The sequence below is a fragment of the Mixophyes fleayi genome, chromosome 2, assembly GCF_038048845.1.
Source record: "Mixophyes fleayi isolate aMixFle1 chromosome 2, aMixFle1.hap1, whole genome shotgun sequence".
Lineage (NCBI taxonomy): Eukaryota > Metazoa > Chordata > Amphibia > Anura > Limnodynastidae > Mixophyes > Mixophyes fleayi.
Window position 1 is genome coordinate 340,792,739 of NC_134403.1, and position 17,942 is coordinate 340,810,680.

Consider the following 17,942-nt stretch of genomic DNA (forward strand, 5'->3'; position numbering starts at 1 on the left):
CTCCAGAAGACTTGCCAGTCCATGCGGCCCAGCCCGAGTTGCCAGTCCATGCGGTCCAGCCCGAGTTGCCAGTTCATGCGGTCCAGCCCGAGTTGCCAGTCCATGCGGTACAGCCCGAGTTGCCAGTCCATGCGGTTCAGCCCGAGTTGCCAGTCCATGCGGTTCAGCCCGAGTTGCCAGTCCATGCGGTTCAGCCCGAGTTACCACTTAGTGCTGTCTGCCCTCAGGCTTCTCAAAGTGCTGTCTGCCCTCAGGCTTCTCAAAGTGCTGGCAAGCCTGCCGCCCAGTCCGGGCCAGCTCCCAAGCCTGCCGCCCAGTCCGGGCCAGCTCCCAAGCCTGCCGCCCAGTCCGGGCCAGCTCCCAAGCCTGCCGCCCAGTCCGGGCCAGCTCCCAAGTCTGCCGCCTAGTCCGGGCCAGCTCCCAAGCCTTCCGCCCAGTCCGGGCCTGCTGCCAAGCCATCCGCCCAGTCCGGGCCTGCTGCCAAGCCTTCCGCCCAGTCCGGGCCTGCTCCCAAGTCTGCTGCCCAGTCCGGGCCTGCTCCCAAGTCTGCCGCCCAGTCCGGGCCTGCTCCCAAGTCTGCCGCCCAGTCCGGGCCTGCTGCCAAGCCTGCCGCCCAGTCCGGGTCTCCTGTCGGGCCTGCTGCCAAGTCTGAACCGTCACCTTTCTTTGAGGGGCATCCGTCCCAACTTAATGCCCTTCTGAGGTTATTTGCTTCAAAGATCCCCTCCACACCAAGCCTTGTTAGTAGCCCTAAGAGACAGGTGTTATTTCTAATATCCCATTTTAGGGGAGAGGCATTAGATTGGGCAAACCCATTTATTGAGACGGATCACCCCATTTTATCGGACTTTCAATCCTTTATTGAGGCAGTTTTCAACAAGTTCGTAACTGTCCCTGCTATACCATCTTGCGGGGCCTCTGCAATATCACCAGTACCACCCATCTCACCTGGCCAAGCGATACCTTTGTGCTCCACTCAGTTGGCTCAGGCCCCAATTCCGAGAAAGTCCCGTAAGAGAGGAGGACGTAAGAGGAGAGGAGGTTCTGCAGTTCTTGAACTGGCAACTGGCATGGTCTCCTTTGCCTTTCCGCCCTTGGACGAGGACTTTTCTGCCGGGCCCCCAATTCTGGACTATGATTCCGATGAATTCAGACATTTTTGATAATTGGGCGTCTGGAATCCGCCCTTTAGGGAGGGGGTACTGTAACAACCTGCCTCCTGGACTTTTGGACTCTATTATTTGTATTGCTATTTTGTGTTCCAGCAGTACCTCTTTTCACCAGAGGTGCTGCTATTGTGCATTATTCTTGTGCTTAAGGAGTTAACCTGTATGTTCACTAATTATCTCATGCACCTGGGTGTGTCTCATTCCCCTTATATATACCTGTTCCTCCCAGCAGTCCTGGCTGGTTATTGTTGTCCCATCCTGTGATGTCCTTTCCTGTTGTCCAATCCTGATGTCATTTCCTGTTGTCCTTACCTGATTGTTTCTGGACATTCATGCTACTTGCTGCATCAGCTGGAACCTGGTATTTATCACTGCTCCTTATTACCTGTTGTTAATACCTCTCTGCAAATAAACACAGAGTGTTTTCACCAAATTCGTGACTCCTAGCTGTACTTCTGTTTGAGAACCGTGACAAGTTTTAAGCTAGAGACCCCCCCCTTCCACTTCCTGATCCAAGCTGAATCAAGACATTGGTGGGACCGGGTAACTTTACAAAACTACTTAGACAACAAAGTGAGAGCATGAGTGTCATGTGCAAGCTAATTTGTAGGCATAAATCTGGAAATATATGTTTGTGCATTACTTCCTAGAAATAGTGTGACATGGCTCTCTTAGAAGCTGTTAGATCAATGGGTTTTGTGTATGTTAAACTACCCAGAGGGGGCTGGTAGATAAGGGAAGCACCTTGTATCATTTATGGCAGGACGCAAATGTGAAAGCCTTTGAGGGTATCTCTTGCAAGACAATGAAATCTAACACATGTTTGGGAGGCCCCAGACATGCCGACTGCAGAGACAGGGTTGTATGGTAATGACAGATTCAAGCTGAATAGGGTCACAGGAAAATATCATATCATTTTCTCCAATATCACACATACCAGAGGCATGTGTGGTATGCCGATGAAGGGAAACTTATGACCTGTTGTGTGGAGGTAAAATCAGGTTTGTAAGTCATATGGGTAAGAAGCTAGGATAGAGTGACAAAAACCTGTCTCTACAGCAGAATCATAAAACCCTAATTTGCATTCTACAGTCCTGTTGGTTCTGACCTCACAGGAAGGGGGGCTGTGGGCCCTGTAGCTTGGTTTTAAAACTGTAGTGAAAATGTAACTTGTGGTTCACTCTGAGGGAGTCAATTCGATATTGAAGAGGTCCCATTTTTCCTGCTTCTCCCAGCAACAGAACCTTGATTATAAGTTAGGTATCAATTCTGTGTTTTATCCTTATTATTTTATAAGAAACAATTGCTTTATATTTGTATGCCTTTTTATTAACCGTTTAATCTTAAACATTGTGGATGTATTTTCCATATTAAATTACACTAAATAAGTTCAAGTCTCTGTGTTCTTACGAATTCACGCGACAGTTTGGTCAAGACGCTACATAATTGAAATGGGGAGAACATTGTGGTTTATGTGAACTCTGATTAAAGTAAATTGTGTTAGATTAATGCTAGGGAGAACCGAAGGCTTCCTAATTAAGAGTGCCAGCTCTTGTCAGAAAAAACCTTGGTGGTGGCATAGTTAGTACCGCAAAGCTAGTGTGTGGCATAGATAGGGAAGGATTTAATCATTTTAGACAGACCAGGTGGTTGTTGTTTGGTTAACCCTGTGTCACACCCGCATCACGCAGGCTCAGGTAAGTGCTGTTCGTGACAATGAGGTTTGAGAATTTTTAAATCATGCTCAATTAAACAAAGTGAGGATTTCACCATAGAGTGGAATAAAATGTTGTTCTTACCTGATACCTGTAGCCAATTAAGTATGTGAAATCTGTTTGGACTGTCTGTTTAAAAAGGACAGCATTTCTAAATGACTTCTAATCTCTGAGGAAACTGCACTATGACTTAGCGGAGCAACACATAAGAAGTCAAAGTTTTCGATGGAAAATAATAGTGGCTGCCAACACGAGAGATGTGGTGAATGACTTGAACTATGGCAGGCTGTTAAAATAGCTACTGACAAGAGGCGATATAAGCTAGGTCAGAGATCTTTACTTTGGTGGGTTCATGTGGCTACACAGGGACCGATAGAAGGAAGGAATGACCATTAGATATATCTCAGAAGGAGCTGATACCTGCAAGTATATGTTTTTTTGCCAACTGTATATGCTTAAATCCGCTGCATCTCTACTAAGACACTAAGGAGATTTGACGGCTGTGATACAAAAGCTTATACCTTTCACTGTTGAAATGAAATATCTCCACCTAGTGGTGAATTTGTGAAATGGACATCTAAAACTATATGTAATGCTATGTGCTGAAGGACAATTTATGGAAATGAATATATAGACAGTGATCCTTGAATATAATTTAATCTGATAATAAGAGATATTGCTTCCTTGCTACAATATTATCTCTTATTTTATGTTAATTTTTTTATTTTTTTGGACTATTCCCATTTTTATCACTGTATTGGGCTAATGTTGATATATTTTATATTTTTTTTAAATATATCATATCTTGTTAATAAATGAATTTATATCAATTTATGTAAGTGATGATGGTAATTTGGATGGTTTATATTTAATTTAGGTGAGATAATGTATTCGCTCTTTTTATATTTATTGTACTTTGTCTATATTATAGGATTATTATAATCCACAATAGGAGCAGCTTCAGTCCTGTTACTAAGATTTAATCATTATAACATTATAATTATATACTGATAAAATAGAAAGTTTAAAATAAGATTAATAGTGTAATAATCACCTGATAAAAGCGGAATTTTAAGTGGTCTATTATTGGTTAGCACTCGATCATTATCCTTATGAATAATGATAAATATAGAAAGTTATTTGTAGTGTGAGAAGAGTTTGCAGGTGTATAAGGAGGATATTTTGCATGTGTTGAGGGATTTGGAGGTCTAGAAATAGGACATGAAAGCAGGCTTCCGATTGCTTATTAAAGTTATTAAAAGATGTTCAGGTGGTCTCCAACCTAAATAAATCCCTGCATGATGTTTGATAAAAGGAGAACATGGGACAATTACTCCCCCCCAATATGGTCATATTGTACAATATTTTATACTTACTGTATATAATAAGTGTGCTAAATAAAATATCATTTTTGGACTCTGACAGTCAAGTAGATGATGATTCGGTGGGATGGCTTTATGTGAAGCATGTACATTATACAAATGTTACCGGTAGCAGAAATTAAGTATTATATACACTCAACTAGTAAATCAATCTATCTAATTAAAAAAAGCTAAGCAGCGGTGCATTAAGAGAAATTAATCCGGGAAGTTTCAGGCGAATGGTGTTGAAAACACATCTGTTTGTGTGAAACAGGGCAGCCTTTGGCGGCACACAGTAGAGCACCACTGGAACAGTAAAGAACGGTCAAGGGACTTTCAAGATCACCACATCCCAGGTAAGTACAGCTCTGTTGTTTTATTTAACAAAGTGAGTGCCACCAAATGACATGTTGAGACTTGTGTGGAGTTCTACTTTACAGATTATGAAAGAACACACTTAAATCAGAGACGTTTGGGGCATATGACAGGTGGTTGACATCCTTGACATTGTCATACCTGAACAAATTCAAAAAATAGACTTTACTTGGAAAAACATGGTCACAACTTTATTTAAACATAATTAATATAATAGGAAAACTGGAGAGTGTCAGCGAGGCAACCAACTTGTGGGGTGTGTTCTATCTACCATGTAACGCTCCTCTTTGTCCCAGTGGCTTTGACATTTGTGACCCAACTGCTGAAGCTGCCATTAGACTTCCACGATTTTGAGTTTGCGTATCAGTACTGGTCACCGGGGTGATACACCAATTTTTCTACCCGACTGTGACACAATTCTAGGTAGAGAATAAAAAGGAGTTCACATGAACATATAACCAAACAATGCTTGCAACACGTACAGTGTGGATTACAAGGGTTTAGGCTGGTTGGTTCCTGCTATGCCTGACATTTAAATGGTCAGGCCATGCCCCCATCTCTGCTGCTCTGTCCTTTTTTACTGGATATCACCTGGATTCTGCAACTAGATTGTTGACGCTCCACAACACCATTGTGAATGCTGCTGTAAATAGACTTACCTCCCCTTTATATTGCCAGTGCAATAAACATTATTTCCTACACTCTTTCTAATGTTAATGGCTCCTGGGTCTTTTTTTACCACCTTTTTTCTACCCGACCGTTTACCAATGTGATGTCCCTTTCTGCTTATTATTTTGAGAAAAATGCTATGGCTTTGGATTTTGCGTCGCAAGGGACTTCTCAACCAACTCATCTAAGTCGACTATGCTATCTGCCTAAGATATGAGGAAAATGTTATGTCTGATTCATGCGCTTGGAGTATCACTGCTATAAGTGTGTCCCATTTCAAGAATGATAAAGCGACTTCGTTATCATGTTTTTTTTACCTGTAAATGCTTGCTCTAAATATGATGTTTCAATGGAAGCATCTTTCTAACAGCCAGCGGTAAAGCTTGATTACTTCATAATCATCATCATCAACATTTATTTATATAGCGCCAGCAGATTCCGTAGCACTTTACAATTGGGAACAAACAGTAATAAAACAATACTGGGTAATACTACATATGTAGAGGTAAGAAGGCCCTGCTCGCAAGCTTACAATCTTTGATTACTTGAAGTGATGATGCTGTCTGGTTGCTACTCTACACAACACCCATATTAGACCTCTTTCAAACCACTCAACTATCCATGGCTAGGTGCAATCCAGGTAGGTTCAATACACTATAGAACCTGCAGCATCTGTAAAGAGATTGGAGCTATAAGTGAATTCCATTAAACTGCTCGGTATAATACTCCCTTAGCTCCTTGTTTATGTATATAAAAAGATTAATGTATTTTACTACCTGCTATTGCCCTTTGTACTTGCCTACTAAAATTCCGACCCATGGGAATTACTCTGAATCCAAATGAAGTGAACCCTCAAGGAGTTGCATATGGGCTAGTTCTTTGTTCACAAGCACTAATCAGACCTTGGAGCTTCTCTACTTTGTCTCCTGGGAGCCTACACTTTATTTTGATTGTATTTATTCTATGCCTAAATAAAATATTATGGACTTAGGTCCCTGTTTTTTACTCAGCGATGTGTACCCTAAATTCTACCACCATGATAAAATGCATTCTGTGAGCAAACCTTTGCCAACATAACAATATCTATTATACATGAAGCTCAGAAACCTAAAGCTTTCCAGATGTAATGGCAGGACATAAAAAGGATATACTATATCGAACTTTGCCATAATGTCATTGTTGACTGACCGCCTTTTGAAAAAGACAAATGCTGTATGAGCCTAAATTTCCCCATAGCATTTTCTGGTACTAGACTCAATGTTGAAATGAGTAAGCCCTGGATGGGTGGGGGGGGGGGGGGGGGCGGGGGCTTGGAGTAGGGACCTGTGATGCAATCTAAATACACTGGATTTTAGATTTCTATGTTTGCTAGTGCTAACAATGTTCTTTATTAGTATTTCAAACACTGCAAAAAACTTTCCTTTACTGATGTTACTTCTTTCTTCTTTGTTTACTTGTCTAACCATGCTAGCATCTTGCCCAAATTTACTGGGCTAGTTCATTTGTTAGCTGTGCCCACAACAAGTACTCCTTTAGCCTGCCCTTCTTTGCCTTTGATACACTCTTTACCTGGGTGACTGTCATTCAGAATTTATATGCATGTCCTGCAGTACTCCCACTATGCGTAGTGTTGTCACTATATGTTCAAGACTTGGCTTTCTCTTACTTATGTGTGCCAGGCTACCCTGCCCCACCAGTATCTGTTCTAGTGCTACATTGTGCTTTGAGCCATAGGGCCGCATCACTTAAACTGAAAACAATTAACTTTTTATCCTGGGACTTAACTCTTAGAGACATATTCAATTAGTTTTGTGGTTCACGATTACACGCGGCTGCGCGTGTAAAGTGACAATGCGGTACCGCGGCATTGCGCACTTCCCTTCACAACCCTATGGGGTGCGCATGGAAATCCGTGATGTTGCGGTAACGGGACTGGTGCAGCCGCGTGTAATCGCGAGCATCGGACCTAATTGAATATGCCCCTATATGTCTCTTCATATGTGCACCATGCTGCCTACCCTTTACTTTTTATGCATAGAATAAATAAAATACATGTATTATATCATATTAACTGCTTGATATAGATGGGCTTCCATAAAGCAACTAGTATAAAAAATCATTCTAATCAACCAATTTTTAACAGTTTGTTTGCTTCCGTGTGTGCTGTACCCAGTTACTACACCCTCTACTTGTGTCTTAATCCCACCTCCAGTAACTTGCAGATATCTATGAACTTACCCTTTGCTATATCTTCCTTACATGTCCAGATATGTGCACTGATAATTAACCCAGTTTTCATTCTAGCCACCTCTTCTCACACCATGAAACCTGTGTTAAGGGGAAACACTTCTCCCAGCTAACCCCTTTCCTTTCCTATTGGCCTTCATTACTTGTAGCTGCTTTCTCGTTACTTTATACATGTGCTTCCTTTCATAATTTTTGGGACTACCTAATTCTGATCTCTCTCCAACCTTATTACAGTTATTATTGATATTGCTATGCATTATACCATACACATTGGTAACAGTGGTATTCTCACCCATCCTGATATCGTTCAGCTTGCTAGATGGTGGCTGCTGCGTTTATCCCTGCATCTAAGACCCTGGACGGGCTTCCTGGTGGTGACCCTGGAAGGTTGGGACCCACAGATGTGGAAATGATGCGTAAGGGATGTTTGGTTAGTTTTATTTTCACGGTCACTTCGTTGGGGTCCTGTCCTCTGTGCCCTTCTTCTGACATCATACGGGGGACTTGTCCCATTTGGTGATCAGATGATTGAGATGAGTTACTGACCTCCAAAGACACCAAAACCAATCACCATTTTAAACACTTTGATACCCTTCGTTAAACAGAGTTACATTTCCTCACAAAAAATAAAATCTATCATACACAAACATTGGCACACACTGCTTAAAAATTATACAATTTTACACCTCCACTGAACCGAAAGTAATTCATAAAGAGTGCCAAACCTTAAGCAAAAACTTGTCAGTAGTTCTCTTCCATCTGGGACTACCACAAATCACAACTAGTCACAATCACCTCCTCTTAGTGGAAATTGTGTTTTCAAAGTATGTAACTGCAACTTGTTAGTGATTGTTATTACCAGTGTTAAACTGTTGACCAGTGAGACAGATTTTAAGACACTATTCAAGCCCAATTCCTGCCTAGCCTGACACAGAGCAATTGTTTTCCTTTGGATCAGTTGACCAATTAGCTCAGATGTAGCTTGTTTCTAAATCAGCCAAACTATGTCTGTCAGTCTAAGAGGGAATATATGTGGGTGTTTTCCTCACAAAGTGTTGTTAATTCACAGTAAAACAACAGAGTTGAACAAACATTGAACAACACCTAAAGATATCCAGAAACAAACTTTACCTGCTACAGCCTGATACGTCACTTATTATCTCACTGCACTTATTATCTTACTTCAACAATTTCTTGAACATGTCTCTGCCAGACTCCATCATTTCTTATATTCTGACATCTCCACCATTGTCTTGGTTGTTGGTTGATTTCAAGATTCTCTCATGAAACACTAGCTAAGTTATCAAAACAGATTTTGATTAGATCTCCACCTACAGCAAGCCCTGTTGCCATGGAACTTGGGATGTTCTCTGGTACATGGTTGTCTCCAGAACTTAATCTCAAGTAGTGATAACTTTTCACAATAGGATGCAAGCAAAGATAATAGACTGACCTGAGAGTACCACTCTGGGTACAGTGGTGCATGCAGGGGAGCTTCTGGGTCTCCAGAAACCCCTCCCCTCGGCTAAAGAAGTGCCCCTGTACTATCCAGCAGTCGCGGCGCTGTCAAAGAAGCGTCTGCGGCGGTGCTGTATACAGCACCGCCGCGGACGCTTCTTTGACAGCGCCGCGGCTGCTGGATAGTACAGAGCTGACGAAACGGAGCTGCATACGCTTTTTTTGGGGAGAGGGAGGAAACCCCCCCCTTAAAAATCCTGCGTGTGCCCCTGGCGTACCATGACAGCTGGGATGAATGATGCACCAACAGGATTCTGATGTAACAGGTATGAATGATGAAACAGGAAGGATGCAGTACCCAAGTTCAACCAGTACTACTCTTGGTAGTAGAGAGTACTGTGTAGAATAGTGAGCCACAAAGTAATGTGCAAGTTGTAATTCAAGTGTTTGGCCAGTAATGTAATGCATAATCAGGAGAATGGAACAAGCAGCAAATCAGAGTTAAACATGAAATAGGTAAAATTCGGTCCAGGCAGCAAACAGGAAAATCCGGGGTCACAGGCTAAGGTTTGGTCAAAGCAGCAAACAGGAAAATCTGTGTTCCTCACAAAAAATGTAATTAATCACATGCACATTGGCACATACATCTGAAAGATGTTACACTATTCCACATCTTCCCCTTTGGATCAAAGGTAATTTATAAAAAGCGTTAACCCATAAGCCAAATCTGGAGCTGCCACAAATTGCAACTAGTCACAAATTCCATGGCCCTGACTTCTATTATTGCAGGAGATGTAAAGACTGCAAAATATTACCAAATGTTGGCACAAAATCAGTTTCAATTCAACATCACTAGCAAAACATTCAGCCTACAGGAAATGATCACTTGTGACATCATGGCTATAGTCTCCATGTGACCTCTAATATGTATGCAGGACTGGCTGCAAATTCAAATATCACTAAATGTCTAGAAACTCGTAGTCTCTCAAATCATTACAAATTACAAATTGTGACCCCTCTAACTTGAAATTCTTCAGAATCAAGAAGGAAAAAGGAATTGGAAGGGAGGAGATTATATCCCAATAAAAAAAATTAAAATACAAACCCCACGTGAGCGGGACCACTGACAATAAAGTGAGCAGGATAGGGGGAATAAACTCTTGGGTTCACCAAGCATACACTCACTCACTACTCAAGTGACTGTCAGTTATACCAGTTCAGACAACTGATGCTGAAGGAAAAAAAAGGCAGCATCCTTAATCAGCCCCAGATAGAATGAGCTGGTTTCCATTACAACATTTCTGTGCTGTAGCGAAAATTAACCTCAGTCTGGTCTGTGCTAGTCCTGCTTGTGAACCCCAAAGTTGTCCAAATATAATGGACCGGGGTTCCTAAGATCCCTGCTTATTAAACTGAAAGGATAAAAAAAATAACATACACATAATGTTACAATGAAATGTAATTGGGTAAAAAAAAAAATACTTTCTAGATCTGATGTAGACCAAACTGGGGAATTCTTTAAATAAATTTAAATTTAAATAAATTCTTTAAATACTTTGCTGTTTTCTTCCTGAGGGTTATAGATGAACAATTTAGAAACATGAAAGGATAGTAGCCCAGAGGAATCAGTGTCAGAGACTTTTTGTCTTGTAGTATTCAAAGAGGAAGAAAAGTTCTGTAGCTTAAGAAAATATCATATAAACCAATTCTTTACTGGTTTCCAATTTAATTCAGTTCAGTAGAGCACAGGGACATGTACATTGTACTCATGTAGAATATTCAGATACAAAAACTGAAATGTATCTTAAAACACACAGACAAAATATGTCGAGACATTCTGTTACTTACTGTTCCTCTCCAGTGTTCGATGGCTTTCTGGATAACATCAGGCTTTGAGATTCTTTGCGGCAAAGAAAGACCCTCACTGATTAGATACTTAAAAATAGAGTCACAATGAACCTTTCTCCGTTTCAAGAGTTCTTCAGCGCTCTGACTGTGGTCTAATATGGCCTCAATAATTCCTAGATATAAAATAATACAACATAAGGTAATTTATTGTTATCGGGTGTATAACTATTTATGATTACTTTATGATGCACTATAGTAATTATTTTTATTTTAGCTTTGTTTTAAGTCCCCGCTAAATGCTTTAGACTAAGAAGACATGTACAGAAGATAGCAGTCATGCTATCCGTGACAAATACATATACTGATGATAGTATAGTATATGATAGTATATACATAATGTGTATAATATAGAAATCATTGTGGAGCAGAGCTCAGCATCTCACCTTCTTTTTGACGGGTCATTCTTTTGGATGTAACAGTTTTAGCCAAAAAACGTAAACCTTTATTGTCCAGGAACCTCAGCACTCCCTTGCACCCTTCTCTCTCCCAGCCAACGAGACCCATGGTGTCCGCTATAAGCGCAATACTTTGTGTGATAATCAGACAGCAGCCACCAGCAGAGGAATTTGGTGTTCAACTCTCCCTGACTTGTAATGAATGCTACTTTCGTTTCTCTCTCCTGATATTAAAGGATCCGTCGAAACGAAAGTAGCACTGATAGTATTGTTACAAATTAGGAAGAACTGAACAAACTGTTCTACCACACCCAATGACTGTACTGTAGTATGGTTACCTACTGACATCCGTACTGTGATGCTGTTTACTTACTGATCTCCATACTATGGGGCACATTTATCAATCATCGGCAAAAATGAAAAACAGTTATCAATCCTTATAGCATGGATAAGGATTGAACTATTTCTCAAATTTATGAATAACCGATCACAGAAACAGCAGTTCTGAAAAACTGCTGTTTCTGTGATAAAAAGAAATCATACTTACCCCCCTCTTCGGAAGCGTTGTCTCCCGATCTCCTCCAGGTCCTCTTCATTGTTCATTTGCGCATGTGCATTTCAAAGAACTGCACATGCGCACAAAGATTCCTGCTCTGTCTCTGCAACTATCGTTGCAGAGAGAGAATGGTGAGTGACAGGGGGGGGATCAGAGCAGAGCTGACAGCATTGGATTTTTTCAATTATGATAATGTACGCCAGCTTGGTCTGTATTGCGCATACATTAATAAAGAACATATTCTGAAGAGACTTTGTTTTTGGATTAATTCTACAAAAATCGTTATCACCTCCTCCTGTAATGGTGAATGGTGGTAATAATAGTGGTGGTCTGAAAGCAATAAATCCTCCAACGCATTTCTCCCCTCTCACAATGGGGCTTCCTCAGGGAGTAGTAAATATGCAATAAGGAGACACCTACCAGGGGGACCCATATAAATACCATAATCACACCCACTGATGGTCTCATTGGTTCTTAACAAAGTGAAAGTGTAATAACATTGGTGCTAGTAATAAATAACACAATAGGATAAATACTACTATATTGGTGTTCTATCTTAAAGTTCTAAGGCTTAAGGGACCTAAAATTCCTAAGTAAATTAAATTAATCCATACCCTTATGTAGAAATATATAAACAAAGGGAGAACTCATCTCCACATAGATCTGAATAAATGAGTACATATAAAGAAACATGTGTTCTAAAATAGGGAATATTGAATGTAATGGTAAACCTGTATACGGGTAGAGTCAGAAGATAGGAGAAGGAGAAAAGAGGTAAAACATCAACAGTAATCCTTTCAAAGGGACACATATTGAACAGTATATCTAACATAATCCTAAATGTGTACACAAAGAGAATAGAAAGGAAATATTCTAATGAGGATAAACAGACAGTTGGAATTAATGTGTAGAAAACCTAAGTTTCTAGGAAGGTGCCGAAGTCAAAATCAATATTAAGGCCTTTAGGCGTCAAGGTATCTAAATTAAAATAGTAATTAACAACATCAAGAGGTACTTAGAAATATTAGTGTAATCTGACATGAGTGCACCGTTAAAATAAAATCAATGAATGAAATAACCTGCTAGATGCTGTAAAAAGATCAAGCAGCTGTTAGATGATCACAACTGCCAATACTAAGGTGTTCTCACCCCTTTTTGATTAATGAATGAAACATTTGGTTATATGTACTCCTCATAAAACCAACAAATGTGTGTGCCAGACTACCCTGCCCCACCAGTATCTGTGCTAGTGCTACCTTGTGCTTTGAACCACAGGGCCACATCCCTTAAAATGAAATCAATTAACTTTTTATCCTGGTACTTAGCTCTTAGGGGCATATTTAATTAGCTTTGCGATCCGCGATTCCCCGTGGCTACGCGTGTAAAGTGACAATGCGGTGCCGCAACATCGCGGACTTCCCTTTGCAACCATATGGGGTGCGCATGGAAATCTGTGATGTTACGGTAACGGGACTTGTGCAATCGCGCATAATTACGAGCGTCGGACCTAATTGAATATGCCCCTATATGTCTCTTCATATGTGCACCATGCTGCCTACCCTTTACTTTTTAATGTATAGAATAAATAAAATACATGTATTATATCATATTTATTGCTTGATATAGATGGGCTTCCATAAAGCAACTAGTATAAAAAATTATTCTAATCAACCAATTTTTAACAGTTTGTTTGCTTCGTGTGTGCTGTACCCAGTTACTACATCCTCTCCTTGTGTCTTAACTCGACCTCCAGTAACTTGCAGATATCTATGAACTTACCCTTTGCTATATTTTCCTTACATGTACAGGTATGTGCACTGATAATGAACCCAGTTTGCATTATAGCCACCTCTTCTCACACCATGAAACCTGTGTTAAGGGGGAACACTTCTCCCAGCTAACTCCTTTCCTTTCCTATTGGCCTTCATTATTTGTAGCTGCTTTCTCGTTACTTTATACATGTGCTTCCTTTCATAATTTTTTGGACTATCTAATTCTGAACTCTCCCCAACCTTATTACAGTTATTATTGATATTGCTATGCTGTCAGGCGCCGTCCCTGCTGTGTGTCCGTCACACAGGGACAGACGCCTGTTTCCTTCCTCCGCTAGGCAACCAGGCGCACTTCCGGGTAGGCGGCAACGGGACGCTTTTTGCAAGCTCCGGCGGTGGTGATCAGCGTCACCACCGCCAATAGGAAGCCCAGCCCCCTCACTATAAATAGCGGGCTCAGGCACCTAGTAGGTGCCAGAGTGTTAGGTCCACTAATCTCCAGCACTTCAGAGCCTCAGTATTATTGTTCCTCCCTGTGTATGACCCGGCTATTGTTTTTGACTATTTCTATTCCCAGTGTTTATCGTGTTCCGACCCGGCTAAGTTTGACCATCCTTCTGTCTCCAGCACTTCTGATATCTGACCTGGCTACGTTCTTTACCACGATTACGGATTCCCCTACTGGCATGTTCCGAATAACGGCTTGACCCGGACCGCCTGACACCTCTACCATCTTATCGCTTCGCTGGTTGCTCCCTCTGAGGACCGCGACCTGCGTGTCTCCCGCAGCGACGTCCATACTCCCTTGCGGGGGTTCCTGGCGAAGACCTGGGACACGTTAGACTCCGCACCTCTTTGGTGAGTAGTGTCAAAACCAGTAAGCTAAATACCCTTGAGTTCCGTGACAGTATACTCTGGCATGACGTCAGATGGAACAGGTGAACCTTCAGCTCGGGAGCTTCTTCTCCACCTGGCTCGCCGAGTTAAATAGCAGGAGGCGGATCAGGCTGGCCTACTTCAATGTGCCCAAGGAGTTGTGTCTTGACTAGATTCCATGCAGGGGGTCTTCGCCACACCTCCGACGGAACCTCCTAGTGTCCCAGCTGCCCCCCTTAGCTCCGCTGCAGCTCCGGTGGTTCCATCTCCTTCCTCTGGGCTCAGAATATCTCCTCCGGAGAAATTTGATGGAGATCCAAAGAAATGCAGGGGGTTTCTCAATCAGTGCGCCATCCACTTCGAGTGCAACTCCTCAGCCTTCTCCTCCGAACGCACCAAGGTAGCCTTCATGATATCTCTGCTCAGCGGACAAGCCTTGGCCTGGGCGTCACCTTTATGGGAGCATTATGATCCTTTGTTAGAGAATTCAGAGGCATTCATCGATATGTTTCGCAAAGTGTTCGATGAACCTGATCGGGTCTCCTCAGCTGCCTCTTGTCTCTTGAATCTTCGACAAGGTTACATGTCAGTCGGTCAGTATGCGGTGCAGTTCCGCACCCTCGCCTCAGAACTCCGATGGAAAAACGAGGCCCTCATAGCTACCTTTTGGCAGGGTCTTACTGACCGAATTAAAGACGAACTTGTCACCAGGGAACTCCCCACCGAACTGGATTCCCTTATTTCCTTGTGCATTCGGATCGACCTTCGTTTCAGGGATAAAACATCAGAGAGATCCTCAACTAGACGCCCACCCAGATTGGCACCCACGTTCCAAAATTCCATATCTTATACGGAAGAACCCATGCAGCTTGGTCGTTCAAGATTGACACCCGGGGAACGCGAGAGACAGTTCAAGCAGAGACTGTGCCTATACTGCGGGGAGTCCAGGCATATGCTAAGTGTCTGTCCCAAGAGACCGGGAAATGTCTCCTCCTAGATAGTAAGAGGAAGGCCGCCTTAGAAGTAGCTGTTTCCACTCCCTAGTCTTCTTCCAACCCTGAGTTTCTTATGTCTGTACAACTGGTTACTTCTAAGGGACCCCAGCAGACCCTCGCTTTTGTGGATTCTGGAGCTGCTGGGAATTTTATCTCGGCCTCTCTTGCTTTGCAGCTCCAATTACCCATTCTGGACCTTCCCCAGGCGCTCACGCTGACGGCTGTCGACGGTAACCGCGTCAGCAACGGTACCATCTCCAGCATTACTAGCGCTGTGCAGTTACAGATTGGAGTCTATTCCTAGTTTTACCTCAGTCTGTCAATCCACTTATTTTGGGTCCTCCCTGACTGAGCTTGTGCTGAAGTTATCTCCTGGGGTCCACAATGCCATACCCAGTGCATCATCTCACCTCGTCCACGAGTTTGTCTGACTCTGACCCATTCCGAGAAGGTCATACTACCTTCAGTCTACCAGAGCTTTAAGGATGTTTTTTCCAAGCAAAGATCGGAGATTCTTCCACCCCACCACCCTTGGGACTGTCCGATTGATTCAATTCCGGGAAAACAGTTTCCACATGGTAGGACTTATCTCTTATCTTTGCCAGAGACTCAGGCCATGTCACAATATATCTCCGAGAACTTATCCCGAGGTTTCATCAGAAAATCATCTTCTCCTGCTGGAGCAGGGTTCTTTTTCGTCAAGAAGAAAGACGGGTCTCTTCGTCCCTGCATAGACTACCGGCAATTAAACAAGATTACCATCAAAAACCGGTATCCATTGCCCCTTATTGCTGATCTTTTTGATAGGATCAGCGGAGCGCGAGTCTTCACCAAATTGGATCTCCGAGGGGCATATTTTAAGTGTCAAAACCAGTAAGCTGAATACCCTTGAGTTCCGTGACATATGCATTATACCATACACATTAGTAACAGTGGTATTCTCACCCATCCTGGTATCGTTCAGCTTGTTAGATGGTGGCTGCTGCATTTATATTGGCACCAAAGTGTCACACGCCGGCCTCCTGTGGCCACCACTCGAGGAACGGCGCTCCTACCCTCCTCCTGATTGTCAGGCCGTAGGCCTACTGAGCACTACAATAAAGTAGAACACTAACTGGTATTAGCACTACTGAACTAGTAGGTGCGGAGTCTAACGTACCCCTGGTATTCGCCAGGGACCCCCCCAAGGAGGTTTGGACTTCGCTGCACAGGGCACGCAGGTCGCGGTCCTACTAGCCAGCTGCTAGTGTAGTGTATAAGGGTCAGGCGGTCCGGGTCAAGCCAAATCGGGAATGCAAGGTACCAGGGAGAATCCAGAGGAATAGTCAACAAGCCGAGGTTGCAGGAACAATATGGGTCACACAGATGAAGGAGTGTTCGCCAAGCCGCGTCACAACGAGAGAGCAGGAACGCTGGGAGCATAAACAGGAAAAGGGAGCAGGGAGAAGCAGGAACACTAGGAGTAAACCTGTTACTGTGGCACCCTAATGGCGCCAGAGGCAGGTTTAAATAGAGACAGGCTGCCTCTGATTGGGGGAGACCAGGAAGCGGCACGAGAGGAAGAAGAAGCGTCCCGTTGCATAGGGCAGGGCGCATGCGCCCGATGAGGAGAACTGCCGGAAGCAGCAACGCTTACGTTGCTAGGCAACAGAGCGCTTCGGCCAGAAGACAGGCGTCCGTCCCCGTCTGACAGGAGATCAGCGGGAACGGCGCCTGACACTGATCCTTCGATTTCCTCGTCGGCTGTCATGTCAGGGGCGGTCCTGCGCTTGTGCAGACTATCTCACCTGTTCTACCTGCCCTGTTCTCCCATTGGGTATACTTTCCTGACATCCCTTTATAAGGCTCCTCCCCTAACCTATTAGTGCTGGTTCTTTGTGACTACTATGGGCCTGGAAGCAGCTCTCTCTCCTCCGCATGATGGATCATCACCCACTACCTATCCACTATACTGCCGCTGATCTCCGCTTACCGGTTCCACTCATTAGTGGTAATTGCTGTGTATCAACACCCGCTACCTATCCAGCGTACTGCCGCTGATCTCCACTTACCTGTTCCACTCGTTAGTGGTAATTGCTGTGGATAATTACCCACTACCTATCCAGTATACTGCCGCTGATCTCCGCTTACCCATTCCACTCGTTAGTGGTAATTGCTGTGGATCATCACCCGATACCTATCCAGTGTTCTGCTGCTGATCTCCGCTTACCTGCTCCACTCGTTAGTGGTAACTGTTGTGGATCATCGCTCCTTCCTCTGCTGCAGATAGTCATTCAGCTGCTCCACTTATTAGTGGTTCTGCCGCAGATTCCTGCTCCCTACTTCTCCAAGTATATTGCCTCCCAGCATCATCTCATCCTGCCCCTAGTACTACTAGGGAATTACCCTCATCTCTCGTGCCAGTTCTCTATCACGTCTCGCTGGGAACTTCCCTAGAGGGCCGCGA

The 17,942-nt window shown here is 43.2% G+C and overlaps 1 protein-coding gene across 1 annotated transcript; it reads right to left on the reverse strand.

Annotated features, from left to right (window-relative positions):
* Positions 1–4,766: 4,766 nt before the first annotated feature.
* Positions 4,767–11,527, reverse strand: LOC142139447 (uncharacterized protein C3orf38-like). The gene is made up of 4 exons (XM_075197056.1): positions 11,286–11,527; positions 10,843–11,015; positions 7,829–8,082; positions 4,767–5,039 (listed from the first exon to the last, which is right to left on the reverse strand). Exons 1-3 carry the CDS (start codon positions 11,404–11,406, stop codon positions 7,852–7,854), a joined length of 525 nt encoding a protein of 174 aa, XP_075053157.1. The 5' UTR covers positions 11,407–11,527; the 3' UTR covers positions 4,767–5,039; positions 7,829–7,851.
* Between the last annotated feature and the right edge of the window lie 6,415 nt (positions 11,528–17,942).

What these genes read in the sequence shown, in the direction of transcription:
- LOC142139447 (XM_075197056.1), bottom strand. Translation starts at nt 11,406, where the DNA reads ATGGGTCTCGTTGGCTGGGAGAGAGAAGGGTGCAAGGGAGTGCTGAGG. An exon ending in AATGACCCGTCAAAAAGAAG is followed by an intron (nt 11,016 to 11,285) that starts GTGAGATGCTGA and finishes TTTTATATCTAG; the next exon opens with GAATTATTGAGGCCATATTA. An exon ending in TCGAACACTGGAGAGGAACA is followed by an intron (nt 8,083 to 10,842) that starts GTAAGTAACAGA and finishes GTGTCTTTGGAG; the next exon opens with GTCAGTAACTCATCTCAATC.